At 41.3% G+C, this 18039-nt stretch overlaps 1 protein-coding gene across 3 annotated transcripts in view; it reads left to right on the forward strand.

Annotated features, from left to right (window-relative positions):
* The window catches only part of LOC118242352 (cytidine monophosphate-N-acetylneuraminic acid hydroxylase-like), a 16263-nt gene extending 2931 nt beyond the window's left edge, over positions 1–13332 (forward strand). For 2 of the 3 annotated variants that reach the window (XM_081721798.1, XM_081721800.1), the window contains 12 exons: positions 4266–4375; positions 4777–4967; positions 5530–5610; positions 5695–5761; positions 6092–6173; positions 7461–7598; positions 8050–8185; positions 9088–9231; positions 10424–10598; positions 11548–11664; positions 11873–11988; positions 12536–13332. In XM_081721798.1, coding sequence (XP_081577924.1) covers positions 4266–4375; positions 4777–4967; positions 5530–5610; positions 5695–5761; positions 6092–6173; positions 7461–7598; positions 8050–8185; positions 9088–9231; positions 10424–10598; positions 11548–11664; positions 11873–11988; positions 12536–12812 — 1634 coding nt within the window. In that variant the 3' untranslated portion in view covers positions 12813–13332. Of the gene's footprint in view, positions 1–17; positions 213–4265; positions 4376–4776; positions 4968–5529; positions 5611–5694; positions 5762–6091; positions 6174–7460; positions 7599–8049; positions 8186–9087; positions 9232–10423; positions 10599–11547; positions 11665–11872; positions 11989–12535 lie in introns of those variants that run through there. The other variant, XM_081721799.1, reaches the window with a different exon arrangement.
* The last annotated feature ends 4707 nt before the right edge of the window (positions 13333–18039 follow it).

The following is an 18039-nucleotide window of genomic DNA, read 5'->3' on the forward strand; positions in this document are numbered from 1 at the left end:
GTAAAAGCATCTATTCCTGTTGTTTCTCGATGGATTATATTCTTCTGCTGCTTCATATTTGTTTACATTTCTGCTTTGCTCTCTTTTCAAGTCTTCCTCACTCTTCAGTATGTCTTTTAAATCGCTCCACGTCTCATTCGGCTGCTCTGAGCTCTGTGGATCCACATGTACCTTTCTTTCTCACTGTCGCGGTTGTCATGGCGATGCCTGCAGTACGTTCTTTTGTTTTGGTTTCTGTTTTTAGTTTTGATTGTTGTTTTAGTTTCACCTGTGTCTGCTTTGTGTAATCTGCCGCAGGTGTTTCCCGATGCTGTTTTGTGTGCGTGTATTTCGGAGTTACGTTTGTCGGTTATTTTAGCGTCTTGTCGCTGTTCAAACGTTGTTCGTTTGCTCCTTATGTATCCGCGCCACATCTATATTTTTTAGCTAGGTTCTTTGATATATATTTTGTAACTACTCGTTTCATGTTTGTCTTAGTTTGTTACGTTAACGTTCTTGTTGATTATTTCGTTGTGATTAGAGGGCTCCAAGCACTGACTCTCGCCTAGTCACTACGAAGCGTTTCATCTCTCCTGCACTTGGACCTGCACCGTTTTGTGTATTAATTCTGCTCTTGTGACTGGTTTTTGTAAGATGTAGGGAGGTGACTAACGTGGAATAGTAACACGGAGTGTTACTCGCCAGAGCTTTTTACCGAGACTACGATTTTTGCATACCCCTTGTTGAATTTGTTTGCCTGTGTTATTGCTCTATGGTTTATTGGACTTGGACTGTTTACCATTATGATTGTGATTCCCCTGGACTGTATCACTCTGGTTCTGGCCCTGGCTAGTTTAACCGCCACGGATACGGATTACAATAAAACTGCTGCCTTTTATCCGCAAGCATCTGACTGTGCTTTCAGCATTACAGAATAGTTCACCTCTATGTAGTGTAGACGGTGGATTCGGAGGTTCTGATGGAGGCTGTTAACAGCCGAAGACAGGTCGTCAGTCAACACCAGCATGTCCTCGAAGGAGTCACACGGTCTCTGGATGTTCTTGCCAAACAACAGACTGACCAACAGGTCCAAATGGCTGAACTTGTACAGTGTCTAAGAGACCTTACTGCTCGACTACAGGCCATGACTACATCTCCCCAGCACAACTCGCTTCCCCTGCTGCTGCTACAGCAACCACTTCCAACGCTGCTTCTCCTGTTGTTCCAATGAGTAGATCCGATAAGTATGACGACTCCCTGGACAAATGTAGGGTTTTTTTGTAACAGTGCACCCTATATTTTAATGGCATTCCCCCGTTCCGACCAAGCCAAGATATCTTTCCTTACTGCACGGCTAATGGACAAAGTGCTGGAGTGAGCTGCAGCTATCTGGGAAACGACTCAGACACTGCCGTATAATGACTTCCTCGCCCAGTTTAAAGCAGTTTTTGATCATCCGCATGAGGGGAGAGGCTCACTAAACTCCGCCAGTGCAATCGTGCAGTTTCTGACTAAGCTTGGGAGTTTGGCACTATAGCCGCTGGTAGAAAGATGGAATGAAGCAGCTCTGCTGGTCGTGTTTTGTAATGGCCTAAACACTGAAGTACTTCATGAACTGGCTTGTCGTGATGATGAGCTGACTCTTGACCAACTTATTGTACTAGCCGTTCAGATGGAACGTTGTATTCAAGAACGGAGACCGCACCGAACCAATCATATTCACGTCAATCACCCCACTCCAGGAATTGGATCAGTAGAATTTAGAAGAGAAACTCCGGCCGAGCCCATGCAATGTGATTCCACTCGTTTGTCCGCAGAGGAGAGAAGACGCCGCCTCCAGTAGGGTCTGTGCCTTTACTGTGGTGCTGCAGGACATGTTCTGAGGGAGTGCAGTCCGAGACCTAACCGGTTCGTTTCCTCAGCCCATAGGAGAGGTCAGGAGACCAATCCACTCGCCCAAGTAAGAGCCCTTCCCGTTAAAAGGATGGTGGCTAAATCCTTCAATGTACCTGTCTGTTTGTTCACACTCCTCATCTACCTGCTTTAAAGCATTAATAGATTCAGGAGCAGAGGGCAATTTCATTCATGACAATCTGGTTTGGGATTTGGACATTCCAGTGGAGCCTCTACCAAAGTCCCTTCACCTGGACACTGTAGACGGGTCCCCATTAGGGGCTGGTTCCATCGCCTTCCGCACCACAACCGTCAAACTCTCCACCAGTGCACTTCACACATCCTTTTTTGTTATAGAAGCTTCAGCCTTCCTCATTATACTAGGCCTCCCATGGTTGGCACAACATAATTCTAGTATCTCGTGGTCACAGTAAGAGATCATTCGGTGGTCTTACTGAATGATCAGTAGGAGATCATTCGCCTGCCCAAAGAACTGCCTGACCCTTCCCACCGTCACTCTGTGTTCCACTACCCTTGAAAGCCCTGTTGATTCCCGCACCTTTTCCATTCCCTTTGAATATCAGGATCTTGCTGAGGTTTTCAGCAAACAAAAAGCCACCATTTTGCCACCTCATCGTACCTATGATTGCTCCATAGAACTCTTAGAAGGAGCCACATTACCTAAAGCCTGCGTAAAGCCTGTCTCACGAGGAGGAGAGAGCCATGGAGACATACATCAAAGAAAAAAATAGAGGCTATCCGCAACTGGCCTGTTCCCACCACTATCAGGAAACTTCAGAGCTTCCTCGGCTTCGGAAACTTTTATAGACGTTTTATTAGGCATTTCAGTGATGTAGCAGCTCCTCTCATAGCCCTCCTTAAGGGAGCCTCAACTAAGCTACCCACAAGTGCCTGACTGTGCTTTCAGCATTACAGACACAGGGAATCTGTTGATACTCGGATCTATGTAAGGAGCAAAGCTACTGGCTACCCTGCTAGCTCCCGCCCTAATATCCTGCATTTGAGACAATCAGATACTGGATGCATAAAAAATGTATGAAATCTGGCTCTAATGAAATAGAATTATTACTCACTGGGACAAAGTCTGCAATATATATAAAATTACTGATGTTAGGAATGTCATTATTATATTAGTAGTAGGAGGACGCTTCTTTAAGGTACCTTCGCTAGAAGAACCACCCCAATCCTTCCCTGAACTGCTCCAAGGTGTCAGAAAAGGACAGCCTTTTGACACTCCCTCGTGCCAGATTACCCCTCCGCACTCAGAACGAGTGAGCGCTGCCCGGCCACCTTTTTACTACATTATAATTTAAGAAGGCATGAATTAATGTTTTTTCCTATTTCCTAAGTAATTTTCAGTTTTATTGTTTAGGCTTCATTTTACCGGTTTTGTTGTTCACTTGGTTGAGATGGGCATTGTCATTAAGAATATTGTATGTGTGGGTTTTTTTTTTTTTTCTTTTTTTTTTTTTTTCCTTGTTTTGTTTAATTGAGTCACCCTCTGTATATTGTATGTTAATAAAGCCGCATTCTGAAACGGGTGATTCTAGACCCTTTTTAGCTGCGCTTCTGGTTTCATACCTCGTAAAAACTGAATTTTCACGTTCTATATTTTTTCCAAAGTAAGTAATTTTCTCGCAGTTTGTGGTCTTCACTCTGGTTTTCCTGAAGTGCTCCTGCAAACTGTCTTTCTGGTCCACAGTTCCGACCACAAAAATTTCCTCTTTACCTTAAAGCCGTGATCACACTAGACTTTTGTCAGCGAAATTTCACATGAATATCAAGGGAACTCGTGCTGTGGAGCATTTCACCCGCTGCTGATACGCGAGTTCTTTGACACCAAGATTCCACTTCAGCTTTTCGTAGCATTAATCAGCTTTATACCATTTGTGTCCTGACAAACTGTGAAAATGGCCCTCTTGTAAAGGCTTGGGCAAAGAAGCCTGACCAGCACTTGTATATTGAATTTACATTTAGTAAACTGCCAAATGCTTTTATTCATAGCAACATCCTTTACAGGGCTTTTTGAAGAAGGAAGCGGTGTTAGACTCCCACCACCAACACCCTCAAAAGCCCAACAAATGATGTATCTTATCTTAAAAATCTTCTAAATAGCAATTATGTGTATATACTGTTCCAAGTTACTAAATATTGTTTATTACTCATTGGGACAAAGTCTGCAATATAGAAAATTACTGATGTCAGGAATGTCCTTATTATATTAGTAGTAATAGTAGTAGGAGGACTAGCAGCAATATTAATATATTATTACACTATCCACTGCACATAAACATATCCTAGAGAAGTATTAACATTAAAATATTTCAAATAACACTGTTACTTCAGTCTGTCATGTATGTGTATGCATGCAGAGGTGGTAAAGTCTGAAGATGGAGGGTTGAAGCTGGTGGAGCTGGTCCCTCCTGAACCCTGGACTGTAGATTCCAGACCAGCACAAGAACTGCAACCGGGAGAGGTCACGGTATGATGCACAAACACAGAACAGTTTCCATATAGAACCACATAGAAAATTAACAAATTATGTAATAGGATCTGGATATACTCATACTGGTATCAGAAAAAAAAACTTACTTCTCAACCTCAGTGAGACTGTTGACAACTTTCTTGTGTTTCTTTGATTTAATTATAACTAATAGAGAATAACGTTAATCATAGTATTTCATGAATTATAACTAATCAGATGTGGAAAGGTCACACGCTTATTTAATGGTAATATTTAAGCTTCAGTGTTATGTAGTCAGTAATTGACTGTTGTTCCACACCATCTGATATTTGAAGCTAAATGTTTTCTGTTTGCTTCTGAAACAAGGCCCAACTGAATAACAAAACAAACCACCATATCTTTTCATGCTGTGCGTAAAGCTGACCTACATAACCCACGCATGCATGGAACTAAAGGCTGGAGACAAGAGGATGATGTTTGACCCATGGCTGACAGGTCCTGCCTTCGCCAGGGGCTGGTGGCTTCTGCACGAGCCACCCTCAGACGCCATGGACAGACTCAGACAAGCAGACCTCGTTTACATCAGCCACACACACTCGGACCACCTAAGGTGGGTCGTCTTCGTAGTGTTCTGAAAACTTGAAATGTAAGACAAACAATGGCACAGTCATGGTAGTAACACATTAGTAACAGAGCAAGGGGGGTGTCAATAACCAGGTGATGGTGTTGAAAATTGTAGCACCATTTTGAACATGTAATGTAAAACCACAACCAAATCTAGAAACACTCTTGAAACACATTTAGAAAAAGCCTTTGTTTTCAAGTATTTTCATACAAGCTATAAAACTACCCAGTAATTTAGTTCAATGTATGCCCACATTTGAACAAGTCAATGAGATATCATGCTAATGGAGTTATGATGAAAAAAGAGAAATTCATGTGAAATTACACTAATACTATGTCGTACAAGAATACAAACAAGACCATTTTAAAAGTAATATCGGTACTGCTGATCATATAATTATTCATAATTGTCTCACAACCTTGTTAATTGCATTCTTACAAATCTTACATCATGAGAGCTTTTGAAGGAAAACTATTACGAAATCCAGATACTGGGGTCTTCTGCTGGTTTTGCTCGAACCTTTTTTACACACACTCGAATTTCTCAGTTATCCATCCTTGAAGCTCCTTGCCCAGCAACGGCCAGACATACCCATATACGTGGGAGACACTTCACGGCCAGTGTTCTGGTAAGGCTTAATTCCCACCATTCTATTCGGTAGAAGCTGACAGTCGAGTCAAGGCATCTAGATATGTTTGTGTTGGTGCCACAGGTATCTGGGTAGAAGCGGAGTGAACCTAACTAACATCTCTGTGGTCCCCTTCGGAGTCTGGTACAATGTAAGAATCCTCTTCTATCCTCCATTGTGACTCACGCTACCGAAAATGTAAACAACGGTTTCAAACAATATCTTAATAGAGCATCAAAAACATAAATACCTTTGTCACCTTTGATGGTGCGCTATCTTTGTGACTAATCTGAAGCACTGTGAGTGCAGTAATTTCTGTTTGTTCCTGACTTGATCTCACCTTCTCCTAAACCGTCTGACGTACAGATATTCCAACCCTGTCAGTGGCAGCTTCAGGCTTGGTTTTTAGCAGGGTGACACCAGTGTTGATGTGCAAACATTCATTCCAAGTGTCTGTTCTGTCCCCTTATGTTTCCTTAAGGTTGACAAAAACCTGAGGTTTATGATTTTGATGGATGGAGTTCACCCAGAGATAGACACCTGCTTAATAGTTGATTATAAAGGTAATATTGTTGCTGTACTTTAGCCTATGCTACTCAACAGTTTTGTTGCTCAAAGACACTACAAAGTTCATTTAATACCTGAAATCATTAAAGGGGCAAATAATGTGTATACCTAGTTATGAAATATATTAACTGATGCAGTGGATAATTAGTACCAAATAAATTTAGGTGTGTGTGTGTGTGTGTGTGTGTGTGTGTGTGTGTGTGTGTGTGTGCGTGCGTGCGTGCGTGTGTGTGTGTGTGTGTATGTGTGTGTGTTTAACATTTAAGAAAATGCTAATTCTGCTTTTTTAAAGATGATTTTAGTTACTTTATGTAATAACTTTGAGTATGCAACATCCCTGGTGTTCATAACTCCCCATAATCTCTGATATTAGGTTTCACCACTGTGACATTTCTGGTAAAAGTTATTTTTTTCACAAGTTGCGGAAGATATGAACTTCCTTCCTGTAGTACGGACCAATGAAAGAAAACATCACAGTTTACTGGTTTCAGTGATTTGAGAAGTTCAAAAAACCAAAACCCTGTTGTTCTACTGTAAAACTCAAAATATTACTTTGAGTTAGAGCTGTTTCTGATATATATAATCTCTTTGCTGTCCTTCAAACATCTCTCCACCACACTGCTGCTGAGAGTGACTCAGACAACAAAATGTATTGTTATATGTCTTTGTAGAACAATAGTGGCTAGTGGATCTATGTAATGTGTAGTGAGGAGAGGAGGAGACTAGCTACAGGGCAGCTGGAGGCAAAGCCGCATCGCTCACGCTCATTGTACATAAACTCCATATCATGCTGTGATGGAAAATATTATTCGATCATGTATTCTCGTGTGATTCATATGTAATGATTCATATATAATCATGTTAATCCTTTCATTATATAATCTTATATGAATAGTTTAGTCTGCACACTCTGTCTCTGTATGTTGTGTGAACAAAACGACTGTTAGAATGTTGCTTCGTGACCTGCATGTGTCGTAAAAGAGGAATTAGGCTTATCTTGCAAACTGTGTCCGTTCTGGTACGTGCAAGAATGTTCATTGCGATAAGGAGCAGGGAATGGGTAAACAGGATGACGGAGCACCCCTCCCTGGGGGTGAAGTTTAGATATAAGGAGCAGAGTCAGTCTACCCCTTTAGAGCTTTTGCTGTAGGAATTATCCCTCATGTAGCTACATCTTTTCTTTTTTCTTTAATAAATTACTCTTTTAATCACGTCTGACTTGCTGTTTATTCAAATTTCCACCACACATGCATTTGTGAAATGAATCTGCTGAATGCCCCCAGGACACCTAATCCTGAACACAGTGGACTGCACACGTCCAAATAATGGCTGCCTTCCACATGGTGTGGACGTGATGATGAGCGACTTTGCTGGAGGAGCGTCAGGATTTCCCATGACCTTTCACAAAGGCAAATACACTGGTGAGTTATGAGTCAAATACTGTCGCGGCACGGCCCCTCTTCCCAAGTGTCTCCCCGTGTGTTTGTGTGGGTGTGTGTATGTTCGTCCATGTGGCCACACCCCACACGTTTCACACCTGTTTGTAATTGCTTGTCATTTACGTATGTATATAAACCCCTATGGCACTGTTGTCTGTGTTTGATGTTACGATAGTTTCATTGCTGCATCGTATTTGGTTTCTGTGCGAATAAATGTATGCGTTTGTTTAACATAACTCGTCCACGCATCCTGCTTAGCCTCCTTACGTTACAAATACACTGGTGAGTTATGAGGCAAACCGTGGTAAGTGCTTAGTGGTCATAGGGTTCAAGAAAAGGTCAAATATGACCGACTACAATGTTACTTAAAGACAAGAATCTAGAAATATAATGACAGAAAAAATAAATAAAAATCCCCACACAATTCCTGCAGAGAGCTGGAAGCGCGACTTTATCAGCAGAGAGAGGAAGAAACTTCTGCACTATACGGCCAAACTGGTGGCGAAACTGCAGCCCAAAGTCTACTGCCCATTTTCGGGCTACTTTACCGAGGCTCACCCATCCGACAGGTAGCGAAACAGCTACGTTTTCATCGAATCTTTATTAAACTGCAAGCGATAAAATGAAAATTCCCGAAAATACTTTTTTTTCTGCTCAGCTTGTGTCCGTCAAACTGACTTTTAGCGAAACAATATCTGCGTGGTAACGTAATTTTCTGCTAAATTTGTGTAAGTTTTGGTTTGCCCACAAAAAAGTTGGGGTTGATCTCCCCATCTTTCATTTCATGTTTGTCATAAATTGTGTACATTTGGCTTTCTTAACCTTCTCGTAACAATTAAGGGTCACAGGCCAATTATTATACCATTGATCTAATCTTGTGTGCCATTTATTAGCATAATCTGCAATTTCCTTTGGGATCAGTAAAGTGTTATTAGGCTATTTATATCCAAATGAGACTGCGGTGAAAGCTATTTACGGCTGAAAATTCACAAACTGATATTCAAGAACTGATAACTACTGGGGGAGGATACATGAATCAAAATGTGTTTGTTCTTTAACCGAGCATTGTTTCTATACAGTGTCTCGCAGGATGTGGCGGCCTTTCTTTAGTGTAACGAGACCGAAAAACACTCTCATTCAATCCGCGAGTCCCCCCATCAGCTGTGTGTGTGTGTGTGTGTGTGTGTTTTCGAGCTCATGAGAGGGAAAACTTGCAAATGGCAATTCATTTTTCAATTCATTTTTTGCGAAATTTCAGGTATTGACATACTTTTACCGCTAAAGTTGGAAACAGTGTCTTTTTTCCGTCTATCACATATATATAAAATCATCGAACATTCTTGAGCACTAAAGCAATTTTCGCAAAAGATTACTTGCTTATAAACGTAACTAATATAACTGTCGTTGCCAGGCAGAGACTGTAAAGTACCCAGTACATTCTATATTTAACAGACCCCTCTATATCCAACAGGTACATAAAAAACATTAATACTAAGAACAACCCAGAAGACCTGAATGAAAAGATCAAGAATCTTTGTCCCCATATCACCACATGGACACCTTTGCCTGGATCTGTGCTTGACCTGGCCCTTGCTCTAACAAACCAAGACGGCAGGTGTGTACGTGCGCGTGTATGTATACTGCAATTCACTATTGTGTACCATAAACAAAAGTGAAGTATTTTTGCTATTTCATTGGGCTGCGTAACGTTTGGGAGGGAGAGCGAACACACTTGCAAAGTGACGACGCCTCAGACGTGAGAAGGAACTGAATCACAAACTGGGGAAGCCATAATGAGAACAGAGACAGATAGGATAGAATAAATGAATAATAAGTTTAATAACAGAAACAGACTAACCAGGGAAAGAACACAGTACAGAACGAAGGAACAAACAGAAGAATAACAGGCTAACAGGGTGAGGGCAAGAACTAGGCAACAAAGGAAATAAACACTAAGGAAAGACAGAGAACAACGACGAGGCGTAAAACTAAGACAAGCGGGGAACACACTGAACTGGGCTACTTAAACTAGACAAACAATAAACAAGACACACACAGGAAACAGATCTACAATAGCGAACACGAAAAAAGGAGAGGAACATAGACAGGAATGCAGAGAAAAAGTATAACAGACGAGAGAACACCTGATGAGGATCGAGAACAGGGAAAGCAGCGTAGACAGAGCGGGTAACGCAGAGAGCTCCATGGGGATATACAATGATCAGCAAACACGGGACGAAGAAGCAAGGTTTCAACAGAAACACTAACGAAGGACCAACGAGGAACAGCTGGAGCTAAAGGGGAGGAGACAGGAAACCATAGAAACAGATGATGGTGGGAAAACACGGACGTGGATAGGTAGCCAGGGAAATGGGGGAGCGTGACAGGATGTAAATGTAACATTTATTAGATAATTGCGCTATCGTGTTAACAGACACATAGCAGTTTGGCAGTTAATTGGCACACAGTTTATATAAACCAATGACTTTTCCATCCCAGCGTAGTATAACAAAGCTGTGGATGATGTTGCAAAGATGAAAGTATAAACAAAATTGCTATTTGGAGCACACCAAGCTTTACAATATCTAATTTTAGTCCTTTATTCAATAGCAACATTACCTTATCAGTGTCATTGTATAAATGATTGAATTTGTTTTTGTTGGTTTGTTTTTTAATATTGATGAAAATTAACTTAATATGGAACAATTATGCAAATTTTACACAATATTGTAATGTCAGATATGATACCAACTGAGAGAAATGAATTTTTCTGTATTTGTTTCCTCTAACCCTGCAAATACATCTAGAGACTGCATTACCCAGCCACCGAGTGGCACAAAGATCTTGAAGGACAGCTGGGACTTTGACTTGTATGTGGACGAACTAAACGCTGCCATCTCATCCAAAATCTTTGAACACAAAAGCTGGATCCAGTTTTATTACAACTGGGCAGGATTCAAGAACTACAACCTGGTCATTCAGGTAACTAAAATTTACAGCACTTTTTAAATGTGGAACTGCTCTGATGGCCCTGCTACCTCATTCTACTGAAGGAAAAACTAGTGTTCATCTTAGAGTGCTCCTGGTCAGTGATTCTATTCAATCTAGCAACCATTGTGCTACACTCCCTCTGTTTGCACAGAGACTCTTATTTTAAAATCTAGCCAAACCTGTCTCTTGTTTGCCCTTAATGTCACAGGGCAAAGGAAAATATATCCTGAGACCTAAAGGCCACTACCCTGAACAAACAGCTGTACACAGTTTTACACAAAGGGGAGGCGGCCTACACGGTGTCCTCAACAGACACTATGACTCAGGGACTGGTTAAGAGCACAGACGCTAATGCAGTGTGTGTGTGTGTGTGTGTGTGTGTGTGTGTGTGTGTGTGTGTGTGTGTGTGTGTGTGTGTGTGTGTGTGTGTGACATCAACTTCACAGTGACATATTTCTTCTGTACTGTGTTTAGGAGCCATTTGTAGTATCTTATTTATTTATACCAGGCAATAAATATAACGGGAAAAACTCTGGGGATTCTATGAGACAAAATTCAGTAACAGACTTTGACAGCTTCAGATTCAGACAAATGTATATGTTGCCCAGGCATATCTAAACATTTTCCTCAGACTGGCTGCCATGTTCTTTTAACTCCTGCAGCAGGCTTAGGTATTGGTGCGTTGTTCACAGACTGGATGGATTGTCTTGAAGCCTCTGTCTTTGCAATCCTGGACCTAGTCAGTTGCAGTAGCTGCTGATTGGGCCTTAAAACGGGATAGACTGGTCACTATACATCATTTAATGAGAGCTACTGCAGAAGGTTCAAAGCTGAAGCAAGCTGGCCTCTTTGGGCCAAACTTCAAATAGGTTTTTTTTTTTATTATTTCCTGTATAGTTTTCTCTATAAGATGTAAAATAAGTAAATACCTTCCCAACAGGTCACTGAGACAGATGACGATTTCCTGCCACGGGATGATGGCTATGACTACCTCGTTGACTTTCTGGACCTTTCCTTCCCATCTGTAAGGCCACAGAGAGAGCACTTCTATGTGGAGGTAACCATGGAAACATCAGAGCCTTACACTTTTGCAACATATCTTAACCATGGAAACTATGAATAATATGGCTAACACTGGGTATGTATACATTAAGTGGTTGGAGCATGTGATAAATTATATTTTTACTATACACTGTCTAATCTGGTAATGTTACTCATCTTATTTTTATATAATTGTGTGTGTGCGCACATGCGCATGTATTTAGATTCAAAACAGAATTGGGGTGATGAGACACGTGGTTGTGAATGGCTTGCTGTGGGACGACCTGTATATCAGCTTTAATAACAGGATCAGCCGTGAGCCAGACATCTACCATCACAAGTAAGGCATTTGGGCACACACAAACGCACTCATACACAACCCAGCCCTCTTCATCAATCAGCCAACTGCACCCAAACCAAGTTCAGTGATTTACTGTCTAGGCAGGCACACCTCGCCGGGCGAACCAAGTCTGTTCCTTATCTGAGTTTGCAGTGTCAGTTGTCAGAATCTGCCAACACTGTCAGAGAGGGAGAAAGACAAAGAAAAGACACTTAAAAATAAAGTTTTTCAATTAAAAATTTGGGATGCAAAGTTGTACTGTTTGAATATTATGTGATCTGATTGTGGATATCATGGATTGGATCAAATTCTCTGTGCCATCCAGCAAAGGAGAATGTGATTGCTTCTGTTCGTCTGCAGTAGCAGTTTCCAAACACACCTCACTGGCTGAAAACATCAGATTTGAGTCCTTAGTATGGAAACATGAATTCATACCCACTGAAATTCTGTACACACACCACCTCCTACCCATGTTTGCAACTATTCAGCTCTCCAGCCATAGATTATGCTGTAATATTAAATCATGTGATGTGCTTTTGATCACCAGGTTCTGGAATCATTTCCAGTCTGAGTTGCCCCTATCAGCACCTGACTGGGACTCCTTCCTGAAAAGTTGGGAAAAACCCAACCCTACCTCTACCCCTACCCCTAACCCTGCCTCTACCCCTACCCCTAACCCTGCCTCTACCCCTACCCCTAACCTAACCCTAACCCCAACCCCAACCCCAACCCGAACCCGAACCCGAACCCCAACCCGAACCCTAATCCTAATCCTACCCCTAATCCTAATCCTACCCCTAATCCTAATCTACCTCTACCCCTAACCCTACCCCTACCCCTACCCCTACCTCTACCCCTACCCCTAACCTAACCCTAACCCCAACCCCTAACTCTACCCCTACCCCTAACCAAACCCCAACCCTAACCCTACCCCAACCCCAAAACAAAAAATGTCTGAAAAACAAAAATCTTTCTGGAGCTGTTCAAGTCCCTCTTTTTCAGTGATGGACTGAGCACTACATCCGCCATTCTCTGGGTTTCCAGTTCTTTAATTTGGGGTCTATTTATAGTTACAATATATCACTAATTGTTTGAGTGACTTTTACAACATTTAGCTGACACTTTCATCCAAAGCAACTTATAATTATGACTGAGTACAACCTGAGTAATTGAGGGTTAATGGTCTTGCTCAGTGACACACCAGTGGCAACTTGGTAGTGGTGGGGCTTGAACCAGCATTCTTCCAATTACAAGTCAAGTACCTTAACCACTGAGCTACCACTAATTGATTCATTAAAGGATTGTGTGTGCATGTCTTTGTGTAATAAATAGCTTTATTCTCCATGTGTGCATTAATAATCATTTGTCTGTGGTCATTGCTGTGATCTGTGGTATTTGTTTTGCAACAGCTTTAGATATGACTCAGGCAATTAAATAATAATAATAATAATAATAATAATGCTTTTCTAATGTTTAAAGATTCTACTGCACCAGTTTTCATAAATCTATACTGAAGTCCTTGTATTTGTAATGATGTTTACATGTCCATTTAATTCAGAGAAAGTATGGTCATGTATTTTTCTGAATTTTCCCATAATGCCAACACAGTTCTACTACCACTCAAGTGGGAGACTTTGCCCATCACCAGTGCAAGTTTGGACAGATAATACTGTATCATTTTCTCAAAAATCCATATAAAATGTTAATGTCTTTAATGGGCTTGGAGACAGTACAGTTGTCTATTTCTAAGACATTGCCCATAAAGTCAAAACTATTTCACTACCATATAAGAGTAGGAGTCCTTGCCTATCAGCCGAGTAAGTTTGGACAGATTTCACTCTACCATTTCTTCATAAATCCATATTAGATTTGAACTACCTTTAGGCAAATTAATGTACTAATTTCATATAAGATGAATTTGATATCTAATTCTCAGAAATATCCCATAAAGTCAAAACTATTTCACTACCAAATAAGAGTAGGACTCCTTGCCTATCAGCCGAGTAAGTTTGCACACATTTGACTTTACCATTTTTTCATAAACCCACATTAAAACAGTACTACCTTTAGGTGAATATAAACCCATTTTACAAAGACTGAATATGGATATCTAATTCTCAGAAATATCCCATAAAGTCAAAACTGTTTCACTGCCACATAAGACTAGGAGCCCTTGGCTAGTAGCAGAGTAAGTTAGCCAAGGGCCACCACTCAACTGCCAGTGTCATTCTTCAGTTCCCCATACCCTGCACTAGTTAGCTGTCAACATGTCACTATTAGCTGGCAGACCAGCTCTGTAATAAACTTCTGAGAAATATTATATAGAAAAACCATTTTGCACAATGCTTATTAAACTGTTTATATATATTACTAGTTGTGTTTAATGTAATGATTCAAGTAAACTAGTTCAACTAAACTGTATTTTGTACTTTTAAATGTAGTAAAAGTGGGTGTCTTCATCAAAGCTCAAAAAATACGAAGGTCTCTGTTTCTCTTTGCTTAGGGAGCGTTAGTTTGCTGTGAGCAGCGAAATACCGTAAAATCGGATTTAAAGTGCTGATAACCTGACTGCGATATCGATCTCCGGGAACGCACCTGTTAATCAGCAGTATTGCTATCAGTTCTGTAATGACCGCTTTGTCATAGAGATGATTACATGTACGAGAGACGTATTGATCAAATGTGTTTATGTATGTTAAGTATGTTAAGTCTGTTTCTAATTGGCTATTGGAAATAGCCTACCACATACTTTATACGGTATACTGCCCCCCAATACAAACCTTACTGCGTTCTGGTTCCAGTACATGCAGTAGCGTATCCAGTATGCGATGACACCTACTGGCTACTGGCTACAGTCACATCTTAATAATGCTGGTTGTGCTGGGATATATATGTATGAACCATGAATCATCATACAATAAACAAAGAAATAAAAGCTTTCAGATGGTGCCTGACAGCAAATTAACAGTAGGTTTATATAAGTTTCAAGTTTCAAGTTTGGTTTATTTGTCACATACATAGTCATACACAGTATAACTCGCAGTGAAATGGTTGAGAGTGCTCTGTCCAAACTGAGGAAAAAGAAAACAGGGGTGCGTAGATGTACAAAAATATATTAACAATGTATGTACAATATATGTATATTATGATTATATACACAATGTACAATGTATATGGTTGTGTATATATATGTAAACAATGTACAGAATGTACAGATCCATTTTGTGGAATAACATATTTACAGTTTTTATGTTTTATGTTACTTGGTAATTGTATGTATATATATATATATATATATATGTATGTATATATATATATATATATATATATATATATATATATATATATATATATATATATATATATATATATATACACACACACACACACACACACACACACAGCTATGTTACATGGTGGTGGTGGTCCCCACAGTTTATCAGTTTCCCTGATTCAGGGCCCGAATGGCCTGTGGGAAGAAGCTCCTCTTCAGTCTCTCTGTCTTGGTCTTCAGGGAGCGAAAGCACATCCCTGACCTCAACAGAGAGAAGAGCCTATTGTTGGGATGGGTGGGGTCCTTCACAATTGTAGTAGATGGTCTGCAGGTCAGGAAGTTCCATGTGAGTGATGCGCTCTGCTGAACGCACTACCCTTTGGAGTGCTTGTCTGTCCTGCTTGGTGCTATTCCCAAACCAGACTGTGATGTTCCCCGTGAGGATGCTCTTGATAGTGCAGGTGTAGAAGTTCCGCAGTACCTTGGAGGGCAGTCTGAAGTCTCTTAGGCATCTGAGGTGGTAAAGACGCTGACGAGCCTTCTTTGCCAGGGAGTTGGTATAGCGGGACCAGGACAGGTCCTGCGAGATGTGAACACCAAGGTACCTGAAACTATCTACTCTCTCCACCGTGGTTCCACTGATCCTCACAGGTTGGTAGTGCCGCTCCTGCTTCTTGCTGCAATCCACGATCAGCTCCTTTGTTTTACTGACGTTTAGGAGGAGATTATTTTCCTGGCACCAGTTTTCCAGGTGTTTAATCTCCTCCAGGTAGGCCCTCTCGTCATTGTCTGAGATCAGGCCCATGACAACAGTGTCGTCAGCAAACTTGACAATGATGGTGGAGCTGGAAGTGGCTGTGCAGTCGTAGGTGTGCAGTGAGTAGAGCAGGGGGCTTAGGACACAACCCTGAGGAGCTCCAGTGCTGAGTGTGAGGGTGGATGAGGCACAGTTGCCCACCCGTACTGATTGTGGTCTGTCTGTTAGGAAATTGGAGATCCAGTTGCACAGGGATGTGTGCAGTCCTAGATCCCCCAACTTAGTAGTGAGTAGGGAGGGGAAGATAGTGTTAAATGCTGAACTGTAGTCGACAAACAGTATTTTAACATAATTTCCCCTCCCTTCGTCCAGGGCGGTAGTCATTGAGTTCGGAGGGTCGAGGTTTCTTCGGGACGGGGACGATGGTGGACCGCTTGAAGCTAGACGGGATGATACCAAGCGTCAGGGAGAGATTGAAGATGTCGGTGAATACCGGGGCTAGCTGATCTGCACAGGCTTTGAAGACCCTCCCGCAGATACCGTCTGGTCCCACCACCTTCCTGGTATTCACCCTTTTAAACACTCTCCTCACGTCACTCTCCGTGATGATGAGAGGGCGCTGTTCTATGGTGGGCCCTGCGCATGCGCCATTGGCTGCGCCGATAGTACCATTAGCACTAGCGCTGCTAGCATTAGTGCTGTTAGCACTAGCGCTGTTAGCATATTCCTTTTTCCTGTTGTGTGTATTAACATCTGTGAAGCTATTTCAGTTGCTTCAGAGACCTTTAGGAAGACAATTTGATGTCAAAAGGCTGCTGTGGTTATTGGGATAAATAACCACATTGGTCTTGTAGGTTTGGGTATACTTTGCTGTGTTGAATTTATTGTGTAAGAAAGTATTGCTAATATTTTTGTGTACGGTTTTATGAAGAGCATGTAACTTGTCTTTTTTTAAATTTCAGATCCTACTTGTGTCACTGTTGTATATAATGTTAGATTTATATTATTCACCCTTTTTGAATTGGTATGCTGGTGATCTGTGTATTTGTACAAACCACTGCACTAATTGGTATCTGATCTCCTGCTACACAGACCATTGTTACAGGTTCATTATTATTTTTTTATACTGCTCATTCACACCTGTAACTGTACTGTACCTATAAATTAATATGTATGAAGAACAAAAAGGTCATCTGTGAGTGCCTCTGCTAAGGAAGTAAAACCTGGGACAGTTCAGGTATTACATAAACTGAAACAGCGGCTTTTACCTTTGTTACGTCCTGTGTTCGAACATCCACTTTCTGGACATCTAGGAGTTAAGAAAAGTGTACAGCGTATTTTGTCACATTTCTTTTGGCTCTCTGTAAACGGTGATGTAATTCATTACTGTCTTGTCACACATGTCAAATGGTTGGAAAACCTAACCAAGTGATCCCTTCTGCTCCACTTTGCCCCAGACCAGTTGTCAGTGAGCTATTTGAGATTGTGAGTAGATTGTGTAGGTCGCTCCTTTTGCTAATGTGTGCTGCTACCAGGTTCCCTGAGGCCATTCCCCTGCATTGCCTTAAATCTAAGGTTATAGTGAATGCATTTTTTAAGTTTTGCACCATATGTAAATAAATGCATACAGACAGATCAAGGTTCTAATTTCATGTTGACCCTGTTTGCACAAGTTGTTGGCAAATTAAAAAAACAGCATCATGTGTCTAGCGCCTACCACCCAGAGTCCCGAGGAGCCCTAGAAAGGTTCCATCAGGCCTTCAAGAACATTTTTAAAATGGATTGTCATGATTTTGAGAAAGATTGGGATGAGGGAGTGCCCTTGTTATTGTTTGCCATTCTGGATATAGTGCAGGAATCTATTGGCTTTAGTCCAAACACCCTGCTTTTTGGCCGATCAGAGCGAGGGCCCCTTAAGTTACTGTACAAACAATGGTTGTCTGTTTCTCCCTTGGTTTTGAGTTCACCTGCAAGTGACTTTGTTGATAAACTTTGGAAAAGGTTGTGTGCCATTCGGGAT

The sequence above is a fragment of the Electrophorus electricus genome, chromosome 10 (assembly GCF_041902795.1).
Source record: "Electrophorus electricus isolate QZ-2024a chromosome 10, ASM4190279v1, whole genome shotgun sequence".
NCBI lineage: Eukaryota > Metazoa > Chordata > Actinopteri > Gymnotiformes > Gymnotidae > Electrophorus > Electrophorus electricus.